General features: G+C 40.5%; 2 protein-coding genes across 6 annotated transcripts in view; one reads left to right on the top strand and one right to left on the bottom strand.

The window, feature by feature from the left end:
- Positions 1–20,841, bottom strand: part of LOC306990571 (uncharacterized protein) — an 82,145-nt gene that overhangs the window by 9,960 nt on the left and 51,344 nt on the right. The window lies entirely within an intron of this gene.
- slc6a11b (solute carrier family 6 member 11b) overlaps positions 1–20,841 on the top strand; it is a 33,195-nt gene that overhangs the window by 322 nt on the left and 12,032 nt on the right. For 2 of the 5 annotated variants that reach the window (XR_013795897.1, XM_079597540.1), the window contains exons 2-11: positions 599–834; positions 1,483–1,617; positions 1,735–1,875; positions 1,970–2,051; positions 3,445–3,577; positions 8,066–8,200; positions 13,632–13,735; positions 16,122–16,246; positions 19,558–19,670; positions 19,905–20,042. Coding sequence is in view for 3 of the 5 variants with exons in the window: in XM_079597540.1 (XP_079453666.1) it covers positions 612–834; positions 1,483–1,617; positions 1,735–1,875; positions 1,970–2,051; positions 3,445–3,577; positions 8,066–8,200; positions 13,632–13,735; positions 16,122–16,246; positions 19,558–19,670; positions 19,905–20,042 (1,329 nt within the window). In the remaining 2 variants the exon portion in view is untranslated. Of the gene's footprint in view, positions 1–204; positions 835–1,311; positions 1,387–1,482; positions 1,618–1,734; positions 1,876–1,969; positions 2,052–3,444; positions 3,578–8,065; positions 8,201–13,631; positions 13,736–16,121; positions 16,247–19,557; positions 19,671–19,904; positions 20,043–20,841 lie in introns of those variants that run through there. The other 3 variants (XR_013795898.1, XM_079597541.1, XM_079597539.1) reach the window with 2 other exon arrangements.

Genomic DNA, 20,841 nt, shown 5'->3' with positions numbered 1-20,841 from the left:
AGTGAGTGAGTGGGCTTTGCTTTGCTCTGAGATGAAACTATGTTGTTTACCTAAATTCAATTTCGGTGACTGTGCTGTATACATGTCCTGCTATTCAAATATTAACACGCCGTGTGCAATAGCCAAATCACACAGAATACAATAACGCGACGCGACAAACTGGAACGCTTGTATTATAATCAAGACGTGACGCGACAACCCGGAACGCTCTACAAATACATTTCAGTGACATTTAACGAGTCAATTAGAATCAGTTTAGGGGCTTTTCATGCAGAACGCGAAGTTACTTTCATAAACAACACGACGCAGTGCATTAGAACAGATATTGAACAGAACGCAGAGTCCAGACGCGCGCGCGTTTAAACTTTAACTTCTTAAACTTGACACGGCGAGACAAAATAGAACACTAGCATTAGCGATGACACGAGATTACAACGCAGGCTTTTTCCTGATAAATCATCGCGGATATAAAGACGCGTTCATTGTTTTGAGTTCCATAACGGGCCCTAACGCGTCAATGCTCGTTAACTTGTGTGAAATGGTCCCGCTTCCAGTTTTGACATGAGCATCAGCTACACGTGTAATCCATATGTTTCAGGCTGGAGAACGTCATGACAGCCGAAAAGACGATCCCCATAATAAATGGAAAGGCAGATGAAACGATGGACCCCGAAGCGCCGAGCCCGAGCGCAGTGCACAGCAACGATAAGAAGGTTGTGAATGAGAGAGGACAGTGGAATAATAAGATTGAGTTTGTGCTGTCAGTGGCTGGGGAGATTATCGGTCTTGGCAACGTTTGGAGGTTCCCATATCTGTGTTACAAGAACGGCGGAGGTAAGAGATTATTCATTCATTCTCATTCAATGACACACTTCACCAACTCCTGTCTAAGGCTGATGCAGTTTTTTCTTCTTCTTTGCCCTTCATGGCAGATATGAACATGCTTCTTTATGCAACAGATATTCCTTCTTTCCCTTTTGTAAACATTACAGTCTTTTTAAAGTCCATCCACAACTATTTCATCTTTATTTCAATGCATGCTTTTAAAGTTTTGCTAGATAGCACATTGGTTTAACTTCTGCTGTGTTGAATGAATTATAAGTAAACATGGAAATATATGGTAATGCCATGGTACTTTTTGGATTTAGTTGCAGTGTTTTAAAAGGGCAGCTATAAGACAGCTATTGTGGCCATGTGATTTACTAAAGTCAGAATAGGCAGACAGCTGACATAGCTGAGAAACAGTGCAAAAGCTGTACAAAATCATTTATAGAGAGATATCAGCACACAATGCACTATTAAAACCACTCAGCCTGCGAAACATCCAGCAACTAATGGAACCTCTCAAATATTCCCTCATTGTCCTTCAGAGTTTAATTTTTTTCTGCAGGTTAACTTTGCATGAATTTATTAAATAAATGCGATGGCTTATGTTTATGTCCATGGGATAAGAGAGGTGTAACTGTATGTGTCCATTTTTAGGTGCTTTCTTTGTGCCTTATGTCATCTTCTTCATCTGCTGTGGGATCCCAGTCTTCTTCCTGGAAACAGCACTAGGTCAGTTCACTAGTGAAGGGGGCATCACATGTTGGAGAAAAGTCTGCCCACTCTTTGAAGGTAAGGCCTAGTTCACATTTGTCTCTTCATTACATTACTCATTAGGTTGAACATACATCAACAGTGAAATATAAAAAAGAGGATGCTAAACTGCAATGGTTATATGTCCTCTTATAGGCATTGGTTATGCGACCCAAGTCATCGAAGCCCACCTGAATGTTTATTATGTGGTCATATTGTCTTGGGCCATTTTCTACCTGTTCAACTGCTTCACATCAGAGCTGCCCTGGGCGTCGTGTGGTCACTACTGGAACACGGGTTGGTATATTTGAGGATACATTTATAAGAATTAAGTAAAACATTGTAATGCATGAATGAAACTGACAAATTTGTTTTAACAATTGCCTTCTAGAAAACTGTGTGGATTTTAACAATGAAAGCATTGCCAACTTCACCAATCCATATTCCACATCACCAGTCATTGAGTTTTGGGAGTGAGTATGATTCTGACTTTTTAGCAGCGTTACATGCATAATACTGTGCATGTTCCCAGAAACATCAGTAGCTGTTTGGAGCAAATTCTTATAAAGATCAGGGGGATCTCTGGGATCACCAGCAATCCACAAAAAAAACATTAATATGCACAGTGACACGCTGGCTTTCCAGGCAACTTTTGGCACAGTTTATCTGCAGAGCAGTTGACTACTGCCTATTATCCATGGAAATCCATAATCTTTTTCACTGATAATGTCTTGGGCACTTGCACAGCTTGAAAGGGCACTTACACAGCTAGGAATGGTATGAACACACATTTTGCCATAGTTGGCTTTGTTTTTTTCAACACATTTTCATATTGAAGGCCAAACACGGAGGAAGCAGTCAGACAGTTCTAGCATGTTGCTGGCCTCAGCCTCACACATTGAGCATGCAGGACTCTAGTACTGAGAGGCACAGAAGCTGTCAGTTCTGAGGTTCAATGGTGAAGGTTTGTTCAAAGGGGGCATGGCCTAGGCAGTGGATGTCACCCAAGAACATGTCAAAGATGATAAATGGCACTATGGCAGTGCAAGAAAGAATTGTGTCTTTTCCTCGCAAACTTGCAATTCATTGCGTCACAACCAGTCAGTGTTAAACAAAACTTCAGACCACCGTAAAGTTTGGACAAATAGTTGGGCATGTGCAGTTGGCTCTCTTGGAAGTCAGAGGCTCTTGGAATTTTGATGGATATCATTGTACCTGTACCAATGTTTTGGGGTCATTGCACGCATCAGAAAGTGTCCAATTTAGTCCGATGCGAGTGTTAAAGATGTTGGATTTTATATATGATATATACACTTTTCAGTAGTAGTCTTTTACAGCGACAGCGAGTCGACACACAAACCCAACTTCCCTCATTTATTCATTTCATAAAGCTGACTCTAAATACTAAATTTAGTTATTTTTCGCTGCTTATAGCACGTAAACAGTCAAATACACACTATGATGTCAAAATGCCGGTCATGGCGAGTAATGACGTAAACACAGTGAACGTAAACAGCTGAGAAAGAAAACATGTGTAACAGTATAATGGATCCGTGCATTAGATCTTAAAGTGATAGCCTAACATACCTGCTGCTAAATTATGAGATCATATTAAAATATATATATGGCAGTTTTCCCCATGGTATCAATGTCATAATTGTGGCCAGTGAAAATGCTTAGTGGCTAGTAACTTTGGAAAACCACTAGCCACAGTGGCTGGTGAGCAAAAAAGTTAAAGTCAAGCCCTAGAGCAACCTTAGAAACCTGTTCAAATGAACCTTGCAATATGTAATTGCCCTCTTGACTTGTGTTTATATGTTGCATGCCTGCTTAAAAGTAATTAATTCAGAATGTTTTCCCTTCTAGACGCCGTGTTCTCAAGATATCCTCTGGAATTGAAGAAGTTGGCAGCCTTCGCTGGGAGCTCGCTTTCTGTCTACTTCTAGCTTGGATCATATGCTATTTCTGCATTTGGAAAGGTCCAAAGTCAACTGGAAAGGTACAAACAAAAGGTCCAGTGACCAGAAATGGTGTTGAATGTGTGTAGATGTTAACCAAAGAGTGAGAAGCTGAGTTGGAGATGTCTCAATGAGAGACTTGGATGAATGGGAGAACTTAGCACCCTAATGTTATGCAGTCAATTCAGCATGGAATCAATTGGGTGAGTGAGACATGCAGCGTGAGATGTCATCAGCGTAACTCTGACATGTGGAACGGTATGTGAATATACAGTAGTATGTGACAATGTCCAGCAACAATGTGTATCCAGTGATTTGAAAAGGCTCAAATGCAAAGGTTATCTGCACATAAAGTGGTAAATCTTTGAGAGCACAATGACTCGTTGAGGCTTTAGACCTATATTGAGAGAATGTCAGCTGTCAAAACTACAGACTCGCATATCAGACTGGCAGGCATCAAAAAGGCCATTGAACAGAAACCGGCAACCTTCCAGAAGCCGAACGGAAATGTAGGTGCACAAAGGTTCATCCTCACAATAACCAAATGGTTTATTGGTAAACTCAAACCAAACTGTGAAAAAGTGCCTTTGGAAAACAAACAGTTTGCATTATTCCTGTGTCTGGACCACAAAATGCAGCTCTGGCCTTCCTCTACCTTCGCCTTGTACCCACAATCCATTGCATTATGAGGGCCTGTGTCCCTCTGCCAATCTCTGCAACTCAGTCACTAGCCTTCCTCTGGATTCTATTCTTCCAGCAGCCTTTAAGAAAGTCTAACGGACTCAATGAGCCAGAAAGAAAGTGCAAAGAAAGGAAGAGGGATGTGTGGGGAAAAATAAATGGGTTCACATTGTACAGGTCCAGGAGAAAAGCTCGGCAGCAAGGCCTATATCTCCTGAAGTGGCTTTTGTTTGGCCGTGAAGCAAGGGGAAAGAATGCTCCTTCATGGCGAGGCTTTAGCAGCCTGTCCAAGATTGATTTCTGTATTCACAGGGGGAAAGTGGAGCGTTCATGAGGAGCATGCAGAGTTCCTCCACTCGCCTCTTCTCTTCTGTGAGGAATTATGTCTGGCGGATAGCAAACTGCTTTCTTCCTTTCCTTTGACCGCTATACAGATTGCAGCATTCAGGACATTTGCTAAGCTGTTCATCGCAGGTCTTTTGTGGCTGTTTGCGCTTCTCCCATAAGCCAGCGGTAGATTTATGGCATGGGGCTGACCTGTGAATGTGGGGCTTAAATGTTTGACCAGGGAGAGTTGGGAGAAAGTCAGCGTGCGTCAAAGTTTCATGCCGAGTTGAAACATTGGTCCATTCATTGAGTAAAACCACACGCATGCATCTGAAAGCCTAGTGGGGGATTTGCTCATTGCAGTGGCCATGGTTTTTTGGATGTGGATATGTAATCATTTTACAAGACTAATTGAAAAGGGTGTGAATTAGTGAGCTGGACGAGCTTTGCCTCACTCATACTGTGAGGTGCATTGGGATTAAAGGATCTCCTTTGTCATACTCTTACAGATCTCTGCTTAACACAGTTGGTTTGTTTATTCCATTGGATTGCTTGGTTAAGAAAAGTTAATGTACATCAATTATCATATTGCAGTTGAATACATTTAGGCGCAAACGCGAAAGAGTTTGTTTGTTAAGGACAAAAACTTCCTGTCACAAAGGGCAACGCATTTGTTCATTTATATGAAGATGCGTTTGTTGTCGTTTAGTACAGTAAATTACCCAGGTCAGATTGAAGTCATCGGTAATACGTTTCTGTGCCACACATTTTCCCACACTGCCAACACAACTCAGTTGGGCTCCTTCTGGAGGGAAACAGGGTTGAAGCTTTTGTGTCCAAACCCTGTCTTGTCCTCGTATGGTCTTGACCGGGTGCCAGAGGAACAAGAACCTAGTGCCGCCCCCAAGGGTGGTTTTGTTCATGGGATTGAAAGAGCTTCAAAATGTTGAACTCATTTCTGTGGGTTGTGAATGCCATTTTGCAAAAGCATTTTAGGTTCTCAAACTTGAAAGTATAGTAGAGAAGAATCACTCCGTGATCTTATGACACTGTCGGTCTGATTGCGCTGAGGATTGCAGCCTCTGTGTGTCTTGGGAGACAAAGCTCTTACACTGATTGGTTGAGACTTGGTAATAATTCAAGACTCTGAACATCATGTTGACAAGTCACAACATGATGGTGGCCTGGCTATTCTATTTTTGTCTTTTTTATGTGCTGTGTTGCACTGTGGAGTGTTTTCTCCATCAAAACCTCTGGCTCAGACCTGCATCCCTTCCTCCCTCTTAGAGTAACTCTTTCAATCAGTGCTCAATTAAGGCTTTGGGAGAGTACCTGCCCCTTCTGGCGGACCCTCAGAGCATTCTGTAACTCCTTCACGTTAAGTGCACTGCTTCTTTCACTCAATCATTCATTCCCTCGAATCCCTTTCTTTGAAAGGTATACTAGTAAGACATCTGATTTGCACATGATAGCCCATCACAAAATAGGGTAGAAAATGTGTTTGGTCTCCTGATCACAGACAATTCAACCCATTAACTTAATTTTAAAGGAATAGTTCAAGAATTTATATTTTGTTGGTATATGCTTCCACTTTTTCTGTGGAACTCAAAAGAAGAATTTTTTTAAAAATCTTCACACATCTATTTTGAATACCATGCCTTTCAATTACCAAAAAAGGACAAAAACACTATGCACCATTTTTTTCTGAAGCCATTTAAGCCATTTTCCAAAATGACTTTTACAGAGAATCTATTCACATTCAGATTATGGTGCGCAACAGATCCTGAACGTCTTCTTATCTTGTAAAATGTGTGGTCAGTACCGCCGCTCCCTATTCACAGAGTTTAAAGATGTTATGAAATTGCATTGGCATGGTTCAAATCATACTTATCTGACTGTTATCAATTTGTAGCAGTAAAATAAGAGGTGTCATATCGATCGCAAGTTCAGTATGGAGTACCACAAGGCTCAGTGCTAGGACCGTTGCTTTTCACCCTGCACATGCTACCCTTAGACCCGAGCTTACCATGGTCAGCCGGATCTGGGCCATATCTAGATCAGATGTTGACTTGCACATAGACACGACCTTGAAACAAAGATGCCGTGATGCCAAAACGCTTTATGGAAGAAGAAAGCCGTGGTGTTTACTACTGTGACAATTAGTGCTTATCAGGATCAACTAAACGCTGGATTTTCAAAAGAATGTGAAGTTCACAGAATAGACTTTTTGAAATACGTCTGAAAGTTTTACACGCCGGTCTGTTATTGTAGCGACATCAACTTTATATTTTCATGGCCCTAAACATGACCATGAACAAAACTAATTGTGATTGGTTGCTTTACATATCAGTCAGACCTCTAGGCGGTCCTTGGCCTTTAAAACTGCTATGGAATCCAAACCTTCTGCCATCTAAAGCTCTTGCTACGCGAGACTAGCAAGAACCAGACCAATCCCCTGCACAGATCCCAATGGCCAGCTTTATCTCCATACCGGCATGATAAATCCAATTTTCAAGCAGAAGGAACTGGATGAAGTATTTTGAAAGATACAATCCACAATCTGACTTCTGACTTGTGATGTAGCCTGGAATTAAACCAGACCAAGTTGCTTTGTTTGGCCAGAGGAGAACTGAACTGACTTTAGCTGAACAATTACACTTCTTTTTTAGAGCTGCTTTACAGAGCTACAATTTAACCATGTTTGCATCATTAAATCATTATTTTCCAGATGATCACTCTAAAGCTGCTTTGAAACAATCCGTATTGTATAAAGCATTATAAAAATAAATGTGACTTGACTTAACAGAGTACGCATGATTGTGAATTAGAAAGCGAAAGTAAAAAGCAAGCATGCATTGAAAAGTGATTTCAATACCCTGCATATTGATTGAGGCTCCTTGGTGCCCGCAAATGATATACAATATAATTACCCAACCATATAATTGCGAGAAAACGTAAAAGCATTAAAATATATTTTTTCCTCCCATCTCCCTTTTTTTCCATTATGGGCTCCGTAGATATTGTCATTTCCTTTCCGAACATAGTATTAGGCTTTGGCACATCCTTATAAATGAGCCTCCAGATCGAGCTATATTGTATATTTTAGTGTTGCAGATATCTCAGTGTGATCAAATGTAAATAAAGTTTTAATGAAATAGAAGCAGCATCAGTTGTTTTCACTTGATCGAATGATAACATTTATGTACAACTCATCATATAAAGTACGGTGGTACAATGGTTATAAAGTACAATGGTTCTTTATGATGTTTTTTTGTCCTTTTTGGAACATGTCACATGTGGTCACTATAAACTGTTTTGAATGGAAAGAGTTGCTTGATTATTCTTCAAAATGTATTCTTTTTTTGTTTGTTTTATGTAAAAAACTATGTAATACAGATTTGGAAATACATGGAAGAATAAATTATAACTAGAATAGATTTCGAATAGATTCAGCGTCTCCAAAGATGTGAACGTGGTGCCGCTTGACGAGCTTTTTTCATGCCCGTGTTTTCCCTCTGCAGGTGGTGTATGTCACTGCAACCTTTCCTTATTTCATGCTGTTGATCCTTCTTATTCGAGGAATCACACTGCCAGGAGCTGCTAATGGAATTAAATTCTACCTGTACCCTGATATGTCTCGTCTGTCAGATCCTCAGGTATAAAAATTTTTATTCCATTTTATTCAGTGTAACTGCACTTTACATGGATTTAATACCCAGCTGTATAAAAAATGTCAGGCACCTTCTTTAACAACAATCAACCAGGGGTGCGCTTCCCAAAAGCATCGTTAGCCAACTATGGTCGCAAGTTCCGCCGTTATCAGCAGTTCAACGAGTCGGTGTTTCCCGAAACCATCGTTGTGTGTTTGAGTGACAGATCTCGACCTAGAGTTTCTTGTTTGCATGACATGTGGACTCAATAAATCCTTACCTTGAGCCAAATAAGCAAGCTGACATTCAGTACAATCTGTATCTTTTATTTAGAATACATACAAATGTAATTTAGTTTGTCAAGAGATTTAAAGTGTCATTTTTGAAGAGTGTGCACGTGTGAACGAGCTCTAGTGTGGAAGAACGAGCCAATGATTGAATCTGGAAATAAAGCAAAATAACTGAGAAAAATTATAATTAGCCCTCAGATACAATGTCCATAATTTATAGCAAAACATCTAGCATTAATTCGATCTCAAACAGATTCATTAAAAGTAGTAATTACTCCACCACATGCGTGATGTCATTAACCAGCGTGGTTGAACGACCAATTTGCGACACTAAGGTTTCGGGAAACAGTCGTGACTCGCTAGATGATTTCTTCAACGATGCGTCGTACTATGGTAGTTACGCAGCGAGTTACGGCGTTGTACTGGAAACACACCCCAGTACGAGAATAGTGAATGGAAATTTCACCAGTTTCCAAATCAAATCCTTGAAATCTTTATTGTGTGTTTAGATAGAAACTACATCACACCGCTGAAACATTGAATAATTTCAATGTATACGTTTTTATACATCTCATTGTTCATTATCCTTCTACCATTGCTTTGGCAAAGCATCTGTCAATCAAACTAAAATTGAAATCACTATATGGCTTAGTGCACTTCTAAAATCGCAAAATGCTGTGATTTAATTGAATAAGTGTAGTCTGTTTCATAGCGAAGCGTGGCACTGTGTCTCACACTCTTGCAGATCACGATCTGACAGTGTTTTCAGCATCTCAGAAGCGGCTCGGTTCATCGTTCTGCCGCAAACTCCATATTCGCTTGTGCATGCATTTGGGAACGCAACATGCGCCAGTTACACTTTTATTTTCACTTTCAGATCATTTCTAGCTTTTTGTGGATGATTACAGCATTTCATTGGATTTGTAAAGAGAAGCGTTTGTAAACCTGTTGTCACAGTTAAGATACCAGTATTGTAGTTTTAATACTGTAAGCTAAAATACTATACTTATTATGAAATAGTATATGTATGTATATATATATATATATATATATATATTTTTTTTTTTACAACGCAGTTGTTTTACAATAGAAATTTATTTATTTATTAAAGATGCACATGCCCCTAGATCGCCTTCGAGTTCCATCCATCAAACCCTCACGCAATCCTGTGAGAAACATGCAGACGTTCTGCTCAATCATGATCAGATATTGCAGGTTATAGAGGGGGCAAATCTTTCCTTTATCAAATTAATTTATGATAGAGAAATTCAGTCCCTGAAAACTACCTGAAAATGTACCTTAACGTATGACAGTGAAACCAGAGATGGACAGGGTTAGGGTTAGGGTAGAGATATAAGTAACACAGGTATAAATCTTTTAAATGACATTCATTTTACTATATTATGAGATGCACTAATGAATAGTTTACCAAAAACAAGAGAAAGGAACTTCTCAGGTGAAGAGTTATCATTCTAAATGAATGAATGAATGAATTAAAAATAATAATAATAATAAAAATATATTTGATCTCCTGAGCAGAGACTGAAAAAGCTGCTTTTCGAGATCCAGATTTGACCAACCGTCTTATGAAGCCAACTATCTCCTGACTGCTTTCTTTAGACTTGTCTCAACCGTGACTCTATTTGCTGATCCTCCTAAAATGAGTGTAAAAATCTGCCTTGTGTTTTTGCTGAAGGTGAATTGATGTGTTTTTGTGCCAGTTGATGGTTAGCTTAAGCCATGGCTCAGGATATTCTCTTTAGGTTAAAGTACAGTTTAAAAAAAAAATCACCACCAGATTTTGGGGCCTTTCCAGAATCCAAACTGAATTGAATCCCTGGCTAAAGTTCTGAAATTGCATCTAACAATTATTTACACTGTGCAAAGACAAATACTGCTATTTTTGGTAAATACTTTTCCTAGTCTAACTGAGATTTAGAATGACAAAGAGTTTGTTTTCCAAATTGATGAACATGAAGGAATCAGTGGCCAGTTTTTCCGGAAGCAGGGATCTCTCGGGTCATTCGGTGGGATTACAGGATGGCTAAACATCAGTCATGCTCCATCGTTTCATCATCCCAGTGAACAGAAAGCAGGACTGAAGGAATGTATGTGAAGTAGCTTGGATAGCCTGAGAGCGAGAGACATAAAGCGCCGCAGTGAAAGAGAGAGGGTGATAAAGGGCTGCTGTGGCGACGGGGCTCCTTCGACACCAGTGTTTAATTAGCTTTCATGCCACACAATACGAGGTCTGTTCACATTCTCTATGGTCTGTTGTTTTATTCACCATCTTCCTTAACAATATCACCACGCAGTTCAGTTTTCTGTGCTAGAGAGCTTCCATATCCATGTTTAGAGAACAGAAGTCTATGCCTGATTTGGACAAAATCATATTTTTGGTGTTATGTGATTTCTATGGTACTGGACAAATATCATCATTGAAATTTACTAATATTGTCATAAATTGCATGGACTCAACTATATGCAAAAAAACAAACAACCTGTCCATGTTGGCATTTGTGTGATTTGGCTTGATTCTAAGTGAGAGATGAATTTGCGCCAAAGTACCATAGTGTTGGACACAAAGCCTTTGACAAAAAGGGAGACGTTTTTTCCTTCTTTTTTACAGTTAATACGTATTTTGTTACTGTCCTAACTAGTTGCATTCACCTCATTGATGACTGTCTAGTATTAGAATTGTACTTAATAATGTTGGGTCAAAAATAACCCAACTATGGGGTGGTATAGCACCTTCCTCTGCACCTACCCCAACTGTGGGTTATTTTAACCCAATGTATTGGGTTAAAGCCAATTAGGTTAAAAGTAACCCAACAGTTAAGTTAACTATTTATTTTTATTTGTGACATTATTTTAATAAATAAAACTTGTTTTCAAATACAGATTGTTTTTTTGTTTTTAAACAATAAATATATCTCATACAAATATTGGTGAGTCTAGAATTTGATGTAAATACACGTAAATACACATAATTGTGCACATAAATTCAAAATATACAAGTGTACATACAAAATACGTATCTAAGCTAACATTATTACTAGAATTTTTTAATTATTTAATTATTACTAGAGAAACGATAAAAAAATGACCCAACATAGTGACCCAATGTGTAACCCAACGGCTGGGTTAAAAAAATAACCCAACTTTTTTTTTACTGTGTAATGAACGACAAGTTGCGTTTTTTTTGTGTGTGTGTGGAAGATTTGGAAAAAATGACTAGAGACGAGTTTACAATCAAAATGTTTCTTTGGGATGCACTTCCTGGCTAAAACAAGACAAAACAAACCTCCAAATTAGCCACAACATCAACGAGCAGCTTTTAAAGAATGTAGCGCCGTGTCCGAGTAATGCCAAAGCAGAGCATCCGCACCGGCCCAGTGTTACACAGAAGAGACGTAAATGACTGGATGTTCTTGGAGGGAAGTTGCTCTGTGTTTGTGAGGTCAGAAGGGTTTCCCCGGTTACTCGCTGGAGGAAGCAAATACTGCCAGTTGTCAATTGTTTTCCCAGTAAAGGAGATTAGTGGCTCAATGGTTATGTGAGAGCGTTTTAAAGAGGTGCTGGCTCGTTTTCCACAGACTCACATGGATCCCCTATGGCCACATTTTTACACTTCGCTCCCTCGCTGGGGCAGAATAACTCTATTCAGAGCATCCGAGCGCTACGAGAACATTTCATCCCGTTGCAGGAGAGAATCGTGCATCAGAATCACAAGCACGAGATACAGATCTACTGTAAAAAATATGATTAGTTGGAGATTCTGCTCGACTGATTCACTGCCATGATATAGAGACAAGCAGAACACAAAGAAAATCATATGGCTTTAGAATAAGACCAGGGTGAGTGAATAATGTGAACGGAGTAGATAGCTAATTAGCTGATTAAGTAACTTTCATTGTCGGACGACCTAACCTATATATCAGCGAATTAGCTATCTACTCCGTTTGAAAGGGTCAAAGTCGGCATAAAAGGGACGTTTCGCTAGTATTTTTTCCTCTGTTGTGCCGTATGTGAAACGCTTCAGGAACAAGAATAAATGTAGGGCGGGGCTTGGTTTTGTCTGTGGGGAATTGATTGGATGATTGGATGGTTGTGGTTTGGAACTTATTCTGATACAAGATTATCAGTAACATGAATTTAAAAGCAATAATGATGATGTGCACTGATAAATCGTTTAGAATAAACACTGCAATATTCCATAAAATAAAATAAAAATCATGATTTCATGGTGACTTTAACATGCAAAAAATAAATTGATGGGTTGTAAGTGTCAGAAAGAACTGATTATTGATCATTATGTCACGGCTCTGTGGAATACTTGTTTCTGATTGGTCAAACGCTCCATCCAGCGCTATATTATTCCCAGATAACAACCTCTGAGAACAGAAACACAGGCTCATCCGGGTCACTGAAGTCAGCAGCGCTATACGCTTGCTAGGAACGGGTTTTCTTCGTGGACGTTTTGCCTTTAGTAAGCTAATAAAATATTAAAACTCAATTAAATCAATATTTTGTATACAGTTATTTAATTATGCCATCCAGTATCGTGGACTTGCTCTCTCTCGTTTCATACAAACGCAACGGCGGCCATTTTGTGACTATTGTTTTGTACACTGTTGGATTATAAGATACAAACAGGTCTGATTTTAAAACAGTTTAATCTGAACTCAATATCTCTAATCTCCATAATGATTTATGTGTTGTAATGCTGTGTAATAAGTGTTATGACTGTATACCGTATCTCTGAAATATCCGTCTACTGAATCTGCTCTCTCCGCGGAAGCTCTGCGTTTAAAGACCTAATAAAATATTTCAACTCAGATCAATAATTTGGGTCTAATTATTTTATTATGTGGCTAGTAGTCGTGTAATAAGCAGGATAATGTTCATCCAGCCGGTTGTTCTCTCAGAATAGGCTGATGCATCACCCTGTCGGGGTTTATTCTGAGATAACAACCGGCTGGATGAACATTATCCCTTACTTAATGAACTCAAAGTCAATAACTGAACACATCTTCTCATTCAGAATACATGACACTATAGCATGTGTCTTAGGATCTTGTTTCAGTGCCAGTATCATGATGAATAAGAGCAGTTATGGTGGTGTAATTGATCTGTAATTTACACAGGTGTGGGTGGACGCAGGCACTCAGATCTTCTTCTCGTATGCTATATGTCTGGGTTGTTTGACGGCTCTCGGCAGCTACAACAGCTACAACAACAACTGCTACAGGTGAGAGTCCGCAAGTCAGTGTGTTTGCTTTGTCTAAACACACTCTCTGTTTAGACCGTATCATCTGTTGTGTATCGATCAGCCTTGCTCTGGTTACTATCATCCTACATTCTCTCTGCAAAACTGCTCAAGCTCACTCAGGTTATACAGTATGGAGATCCTTTACTTGCCCTCTCGTATTTGCATTTGGACTTGATCAACGAGGTGACGTTGCCTCAAGTGGAGGAGTTCAAGTATCTTGGGGTTTTGTTCACGAGTGAGGGAAGGATGGAACGGGAGATTGACAGACGGATCGGTGCAGCTTCCGCAGTAATGCGGTCGATGTACCGGTCTGTCGTGGTGAAGAAAGCGGCGAAGCTCTCGATTTACCGGTCAATCTACGTTCCTACTCTCACCTATGGTCATGAGCTTTGGGTCATGACCGAAAGGACAAGATCCCGGATACAGGCGGCCGAAATGAGCTTTCTCCGCAGGGTGGCTGGGCGATCCCTTAAAGATAGGGTGAGGAGCTCGGTCACTCGGGAGGAGCTCAGAGTAGAGCCGCTGCTCCTCCACATCGAGAGAGGTCAGCTGAGGTGGCTCGGGCATCTGTTCCGGATGCCTCCTGAACGCCTTCCTGGGAAGGTGTTCCGGGCACGTCCCACCGGGAGGAGACCCCGGGGAAGACCTAGGACACGCTGGAGAGACTATGTCTCCCGGCTGGCCTGGGAACGCCTCGGTGTCCCCCCGGAAGAGCTGGAGGAAGTGTCTGGGGAGAGGGAAGTCTGGGCATCTCTGCTTTGACTGCTGCCCCCGCGACCCGGCCCCGGATAAGCGGAAGAAGATGGATGGATGGATGGATGGACTTGATCAACTTGGCTCTCATCAGACCATAGAAACCTTCATCCCACACATCCCGGTTGCGGAGATATGACACATTTAAAGGAGTTGTTCACCTCAGAATTAACATTTACGGTAACACTTTATTTCGATAGTCCACTTTAGACATTCTACTAACTATCAGTAACTTTGCAACTACATGCCAACTAACTCTCATTCGAGTATTAGTAGACTGTCTGCTTAATACCGGTTAACACTTAATTTTGATGCTCCCACAATAGATATTCTACTGACTATAATTACATATTAAATAATAAACTTGGCAACTACAAGTCAACTTATTCTCCTAACCCGAACTCAACACCTAACCCTAAGCTAACTGTCTACTAATACTCTAATGAGAGTTAGTTGACATGTAGTTGCAAAGTTACTTATAGTTAGTAGAATGTCTAAAGCGGACTATCGAAATAAAGTGGAACCAAATTTCCTGATAATTTACTCACCCCCACGTCATCCAAGATGTTCATGTTTTTCCTTCTTCAGTCAAAAAGAAATTAAGCTTTTTGAGGAAAATATTCCAGGATTTTTCTTTTCAATGGGGTCCAGCGGGTCGAAGGTGCAAATGTGAGTTTCAGCTTCAAAGTCTCGACACGATTCCAGCCGAGGAATAAGAGTCTCATCTAGACAAACCATAGGTTACATTTATGTACTTTCTTAACCACAAATAGTCATCTTGTATGTCCACGATTTCATACATTACGTAATCACATTGGAAAGGTCAGGCGTGACATAGGCAGAAAGTGTAGAGTAGAGCGAAAAACTTCATCTCATTTTCTCCAACTTCAAAATCGTCCGACATCATTGTTTAACCTTTTTTATCTTTTTATTCTTTGTAAATGGCACTCAGTCTTTGCACGTTCGCTTTGTAAACATTGGGTCGGTACTTCCGCCTACGTCACACGTGACCTTTCAACCTTGCAACGCAAGACGAGCATTTGTGGTTAAAAAGTATACAAACGTTTATTTTTATTAGAAAATGACCGATGATTTGGCTAGACAAGACTCTTATTCCTCGGCTGGGATTGTGTAGAGCCCTTCTCATAAACTTTCCCATAATGCTGTGACTAGTAAAGAACATCTGTTCTGTCTTTCCGTCATTGGTTTTCTGGCTGCTTCCCTCTGCTCCCTTCTTCAGTCATTCAGATTTGGAGATTTGGAAATTGTCTTGCATCCATCCATCCCTTGCCATGTCTTTTTGTGTTCGGTTTTCTTCAAGTTCTGAAAAAAACTGACATCCACTGCAAACGAAACAACAACAACAACAACAACAACAATGAAACGATGTTCTTCCGCAGTATTTTTTCAATTCGTCAGTACAGTTCTGACGTAACATTGAACGTGACTGTCTGATGGGGAACTAAACATTCTTAAATCAAAATACATTTACTTGAGAAGCAAAATTACTTACCAGATTACACAAAAATAAGTTTGAGTGTTTCTTCTTCAGTGAATAAATCTATTTAAGAAGGGGGGTGAACACTTTTGCATTTGCTGTGTGTGTGTGCAGGGATTGCCTCATGCTGTGCTGTCTGAACAGTGGCACGAGTTTTGTGGCAGGATTTGCCATATTCTCTGTCTTGGGCTTCATGGCATATGAACAGAATGTGCCGATCGAGGCAGTGGCAGAGTCAGGTGAGCAAAATTCTCGTTTGGACTTTATTCTAATTAGCCTTATCTCATTTATATAGAAAATTAATATGTGTATGAGTTTGAGTTTATGTTTGATATACAGTAACCTACAGTTGGATGTCTAAGGCTTGTGTGTTCGGACTCATGCAATTTAAAGCACTTCTCAGAAAAGCCTTTTATTGTATGACTTATTCAACAATTCAGCATTACTTATTTACTACAATAGAGCAAGACTAAGTGACTGAAACACACTTTGAGTGGGGTTTAGAAATCCTCTGACATTTTATTAAGAAAAATATGATATTTGCTATTTATTTAAAAATATACATTCAGTTGTTGAGCCACTACACCACAACCATTGGTTCCCAAACCAGTTCCTGTACAATATAGAAAAACAAGTGTTCAGCCACTATGCTTTAAAAAAAATAACCCATAAACCTTATTTAATGAGCTTTTACTAGAGCTCCACTCATGGCATTAGATAATGAACAGTAGCTCTGAGCTCATATTATAGCACATTACTCTAGTGTTATGGCACAGTGATCTCTGCTCTTTGCCTGCTGCTCTGGGACAGTGCCTCTGTACTGTAAAACCAGAGCCAAGCCACATGGCACGTTATTTCACCAGGACCGTCATTGAGATAATTAAAGAGGAGCTACAGTATTATGCCCTTTTACAAAGTTGGGTTTGGGTTCTACTTAAACAGGGTTGATCAGGTCTACTACAGGTTTTCCTGCTTTAATGTTGAGTATTTTCCTCATATTCTCCATTGTTGCAGCTCCTCTCTTCCCAGTCTGTCAGTAACGCTCTGGAGTGTGTTTCCCGTACAGTGCCGTAACTCACTGCTTTACTATCATCTACTAAATCATCTAGCTAGTCACGACTGTTTCCTGAAACCGTATTGTCTCAAATTGGTCAGTCAACCACGTTGGTTAATGATGTCACACAGGTGTGGATTCATTAAAATACTTTTAATGAATGTGTTTGAGATCGAATTAATGCTAGATGCTATAAATTACGTACATGTCATCTAAAGGAATATTTCTATTTTGCTTTATTTCCAGATTTAATCATAGACTCGTTCTTACGTACTAGAGCTCTTCACACATGCACACTCTTCATAAACAACGCTTTAAATTTCTTGACAAACAAAAAGACGTAAAGGACATTTGTATGTATTCTAAATAAAAGATATGGATTATACTGAATGTTAACTTGCTTATTTGGCTCAAGATAAGGATTTATTGAGTCCACATGTCATGAAAACATGAAACTCTGCTTCTAACCACAGGTCGAGATCTGTCGCTCCAAACACACAACTGTTTGTGAATGGTCGTTGGGACGATGGTTTCGGGAAACACCGACTTGTTGAACTATGATGATAACTTACAGAACTCGCGACCATAGTTGGTTAACGATGCTTTTGGGAAACTCTCCCCTGTTTACTTCCTGTCTCTATGAAGCCCCTCCGCACACTGTGCTCTGATTGGTCGGCTGGAAAAGTGTGTTGTGATTGGTCGAGCGCTTCGAGTGTGTTTGGGAAATGCCCCGCCCCTTACCTTAACCGCCAGTTTAACACACTACTAACTAACTCAACCAGGCCCCGCCCCTTTATTCTGCGTATGAATTATTATAATGAGGAATATTGTGACGTGTTCGTTCCCGGAAGAAACTCGAGACTACAATGGAGGCGTTTCAGGAGTTCAGAAACACTGACACCGATATAGAGAGGAACTGGAGCTTTTCATGATCAAACAGCAACATCACACACTAAACACAAAAGCATAATAGGATGTTCTAATGCATGCTCTCTTAGAACCCAAACAGAACGTGAAGGTTAAGGTCAATGTTTTTACCCATCAATAGGACCAACTTTTGTACTAACTTACCATCGTTCCAGCATAATTAACATCAGAAAGGCTAGTTTCACAGACAGGCCTTAGAAAAAACAGTACTGGTATGCACCTGAGGGTGCTTTCACACCTGCCTCGTTTAGTTCGGTTGAATCGCACTAGAGTTCGTTGTCCCCCTCGGTGCGGTTGGTTTGGGCATGCAGCAATCTCACTCGGGTGCGCACCAAAAGCGGACCAAACAAGCGTACGAGGTGGTCTCGAAGAGGTGGTCTAGAAGAGGTGGTCTAGAAGAGGTGGTCTCGAAGAGGTGGTCTCGAAGAGGTGGTCTCGAAGAGGTGGTCTCGAAGAGGTGGTCTAGAAGAGGTGGTCTAGAAGAGGTGGTCTCGAAGAGGTGGTCTCGAAGAGGTGGTCTTGAAGAGGTGGTCTCGAAGAGGTGGTCTAGAAGAGGTGGTCTTGAAGAGGTGGTCTAGAAGAGGTGGTCTAGAAGAGGTGGTCTAGAAGAGGTGGTCTTGAAGAGGTGGTCTTGAAGAGGTGGTCTCGAAGAGGTGGTCTAGAAGAGGTGGTCTAGAAGAGGTGGTCTCGAAGAGGTGGTCTAGAAGAGGTGGTCTTGAAGAGGTGGTCTCGAAGAGGTGGTCTCGAAGTGGTGGTCTCGAAGAGGTGGTCTCGAAGTGGTGGTCTCGAAGAGGTGGTCTCAGTACGCTTTCAAACAAACTCTGGAGCGGTTCGTTTCTAGTGAGAATGTGATCCGACCTTGAACAGACCCAACTGCCAAAGAACTGCACATTTTTGGACTAAACCAGCTGCCGTAGTCAGCGGTGCTGCGCATTATGTCATTGTTAGCAACATTAATGCATGTCTCTGAAGTGACTTGCGATGCGCCTTCGCCGCGTGCAGTGGATTAAAACATTATTTTCAAGCCGCATCCTCGCTTCATTCTCAAATGTAAATATTTGCCTAAAGTGGTGTAGAACTTTATAATAAACTATGACCAGGGATACGTTCAGCCCACGCAGTCGTCTCTCCATAGTAAACAGCGGCGTGTTGTCTGCCGGATTTTCCTCCTCTTAGTTTAATTCCAAGAGTTGGAATTTCCCTGCACGTTAATTCTGACCAATCGAAGTGAAGTTATGGAAATACGTTGAAGACACATCTGGCCAAGAGTGATGTAGATGTTGTCACGTGACTATATTTTGGTTCGTTTCATCAACTGATTCGGACCAGAGCAATCAGTGTGGTGTGAATTAATTATATTATTTTTCGCCCTTGGTCCGGACCAAATGAACCGAACTACAGATGTGAAAGCACCCTAAAAGACAAAACAATACCTCTGACATATTTTAATATCTGTCAGTGCAAGTTTATTTCAGTTAAAACAGCTCAATAATGCATCTTAGTCTGGGACTAGCTTAAGCCTTGTCTGTGAAACCGGGGGAAAGTGTTTTCTGGTGACGTGTGTTGCAGGTCCTGGTCTGGCGTTCATAGCGTACCCTAAGGCTGTGACCATGATGCCCTGGTCTCCGCTGTGGGCCTGCCTCTTCTTCATGATGCTCATCTTCCTCGGACTCGACAGTCAGGTCACAAATGCACACTTTTTTAACCTTTAATAATTCACTCGAGAATAAAATTACTGCCACTATCAGCTTGTTGCTTGAAAACAAGGTACTAATATTAATATTTACAACGTTTCATATTTGATATTGTTAATATCAGTTATTATGAAAAAAGATAACAGAAACACTTTTCAAAAAGTGACGGTAGTGAGGAGAAATGTTCTAGTTTTAGTTAATGATCATAATTCCTCTGTGTAGTTTGTGTGTGTGGAGAGTCTTGTGACCGCGATCATCGACATGTATCCCAAAACCTTCCGCGTGGGATATCGGAGAGAGCTTCTCATCCTGGGAATGTCTGTGGTCTCCTTCTTCCTGGGTCTAATAATGTTGACAGAGGTAAAGTCATAACTTTGTTCTTCCCAGCGGTATAAGTATTTCCTTTGATTTGTGCTGATGTTTAGTACGACACAACCCAGCAAGCAGTAGCCGTCATTTCCACAACAGACTATTGCCATTCCCTCACAAACTACATCTCCCATAATTCTCTGCCTGGACTCATTAGCACTCATTGTTTTCACCTGTGTCTCATCTTCTTGTTTGCTCACCCTACAGTATATAAGCCTGGTGCTTTCTGTCATTCCCTGTGAAGTCTCGTTTTTGCCTAAATAACTTGCGAGATGTATAATATTCCATCATGAAAACAAAGTCAACAGTGATTACAAGCTGTTTGGTTTCATTTCTTCACTCATTTCATTTCTTTGTTATCTAATTGGTGACTAGTCAATTATTGGGCGATGGTTTAAAGGTCTGTAAAATTTTCACTGACAGCCCAAATTTTGCCTTGTTTTAGCCAGACGACAGGCCTGTGTTTGGACGCTATTAGACGTCTTTTAAACGCAAAATTGCTTGCTGGGAATCTTCCATCACAGATGGATGAACATAGATTTGTTGTAAGCATGCTTCGACACAATAATTAATCTCGTAAAATAAGCATAATGCATGATAATGACAAATCCAGGTGTCTTGTTCGTCAAGGACGAGCAGATTTGCTGTTTACATGTTGGTTTGACATGCTTGGGTTAATTTAGTTAATTGTTAACCTATACCCCCTGATGCTGGTTAACTGTTTTTATTGTGTAAAAAAGCCAGATTTGCGCTGGATCTGTAATGACAGAGGCCGAGTTCTTGCATATTG

The sequence above is a fragment of the Phoxinus phoxinus genome, assembly GCF_949152265.1.
Source record: "Phoxinus phoxinus genome assembly, chromosome: 22".
NCBI classification, from domain to species: Eukaryota; Metazoa; Chordata; class Actinopteri; order Cypriniformes; family Leuciscidae; genus Phoxinus; species Phoxinus phoxinus.
This window is presented reverse-complemented; position numbering and strand designations above follow the sequence as displayed.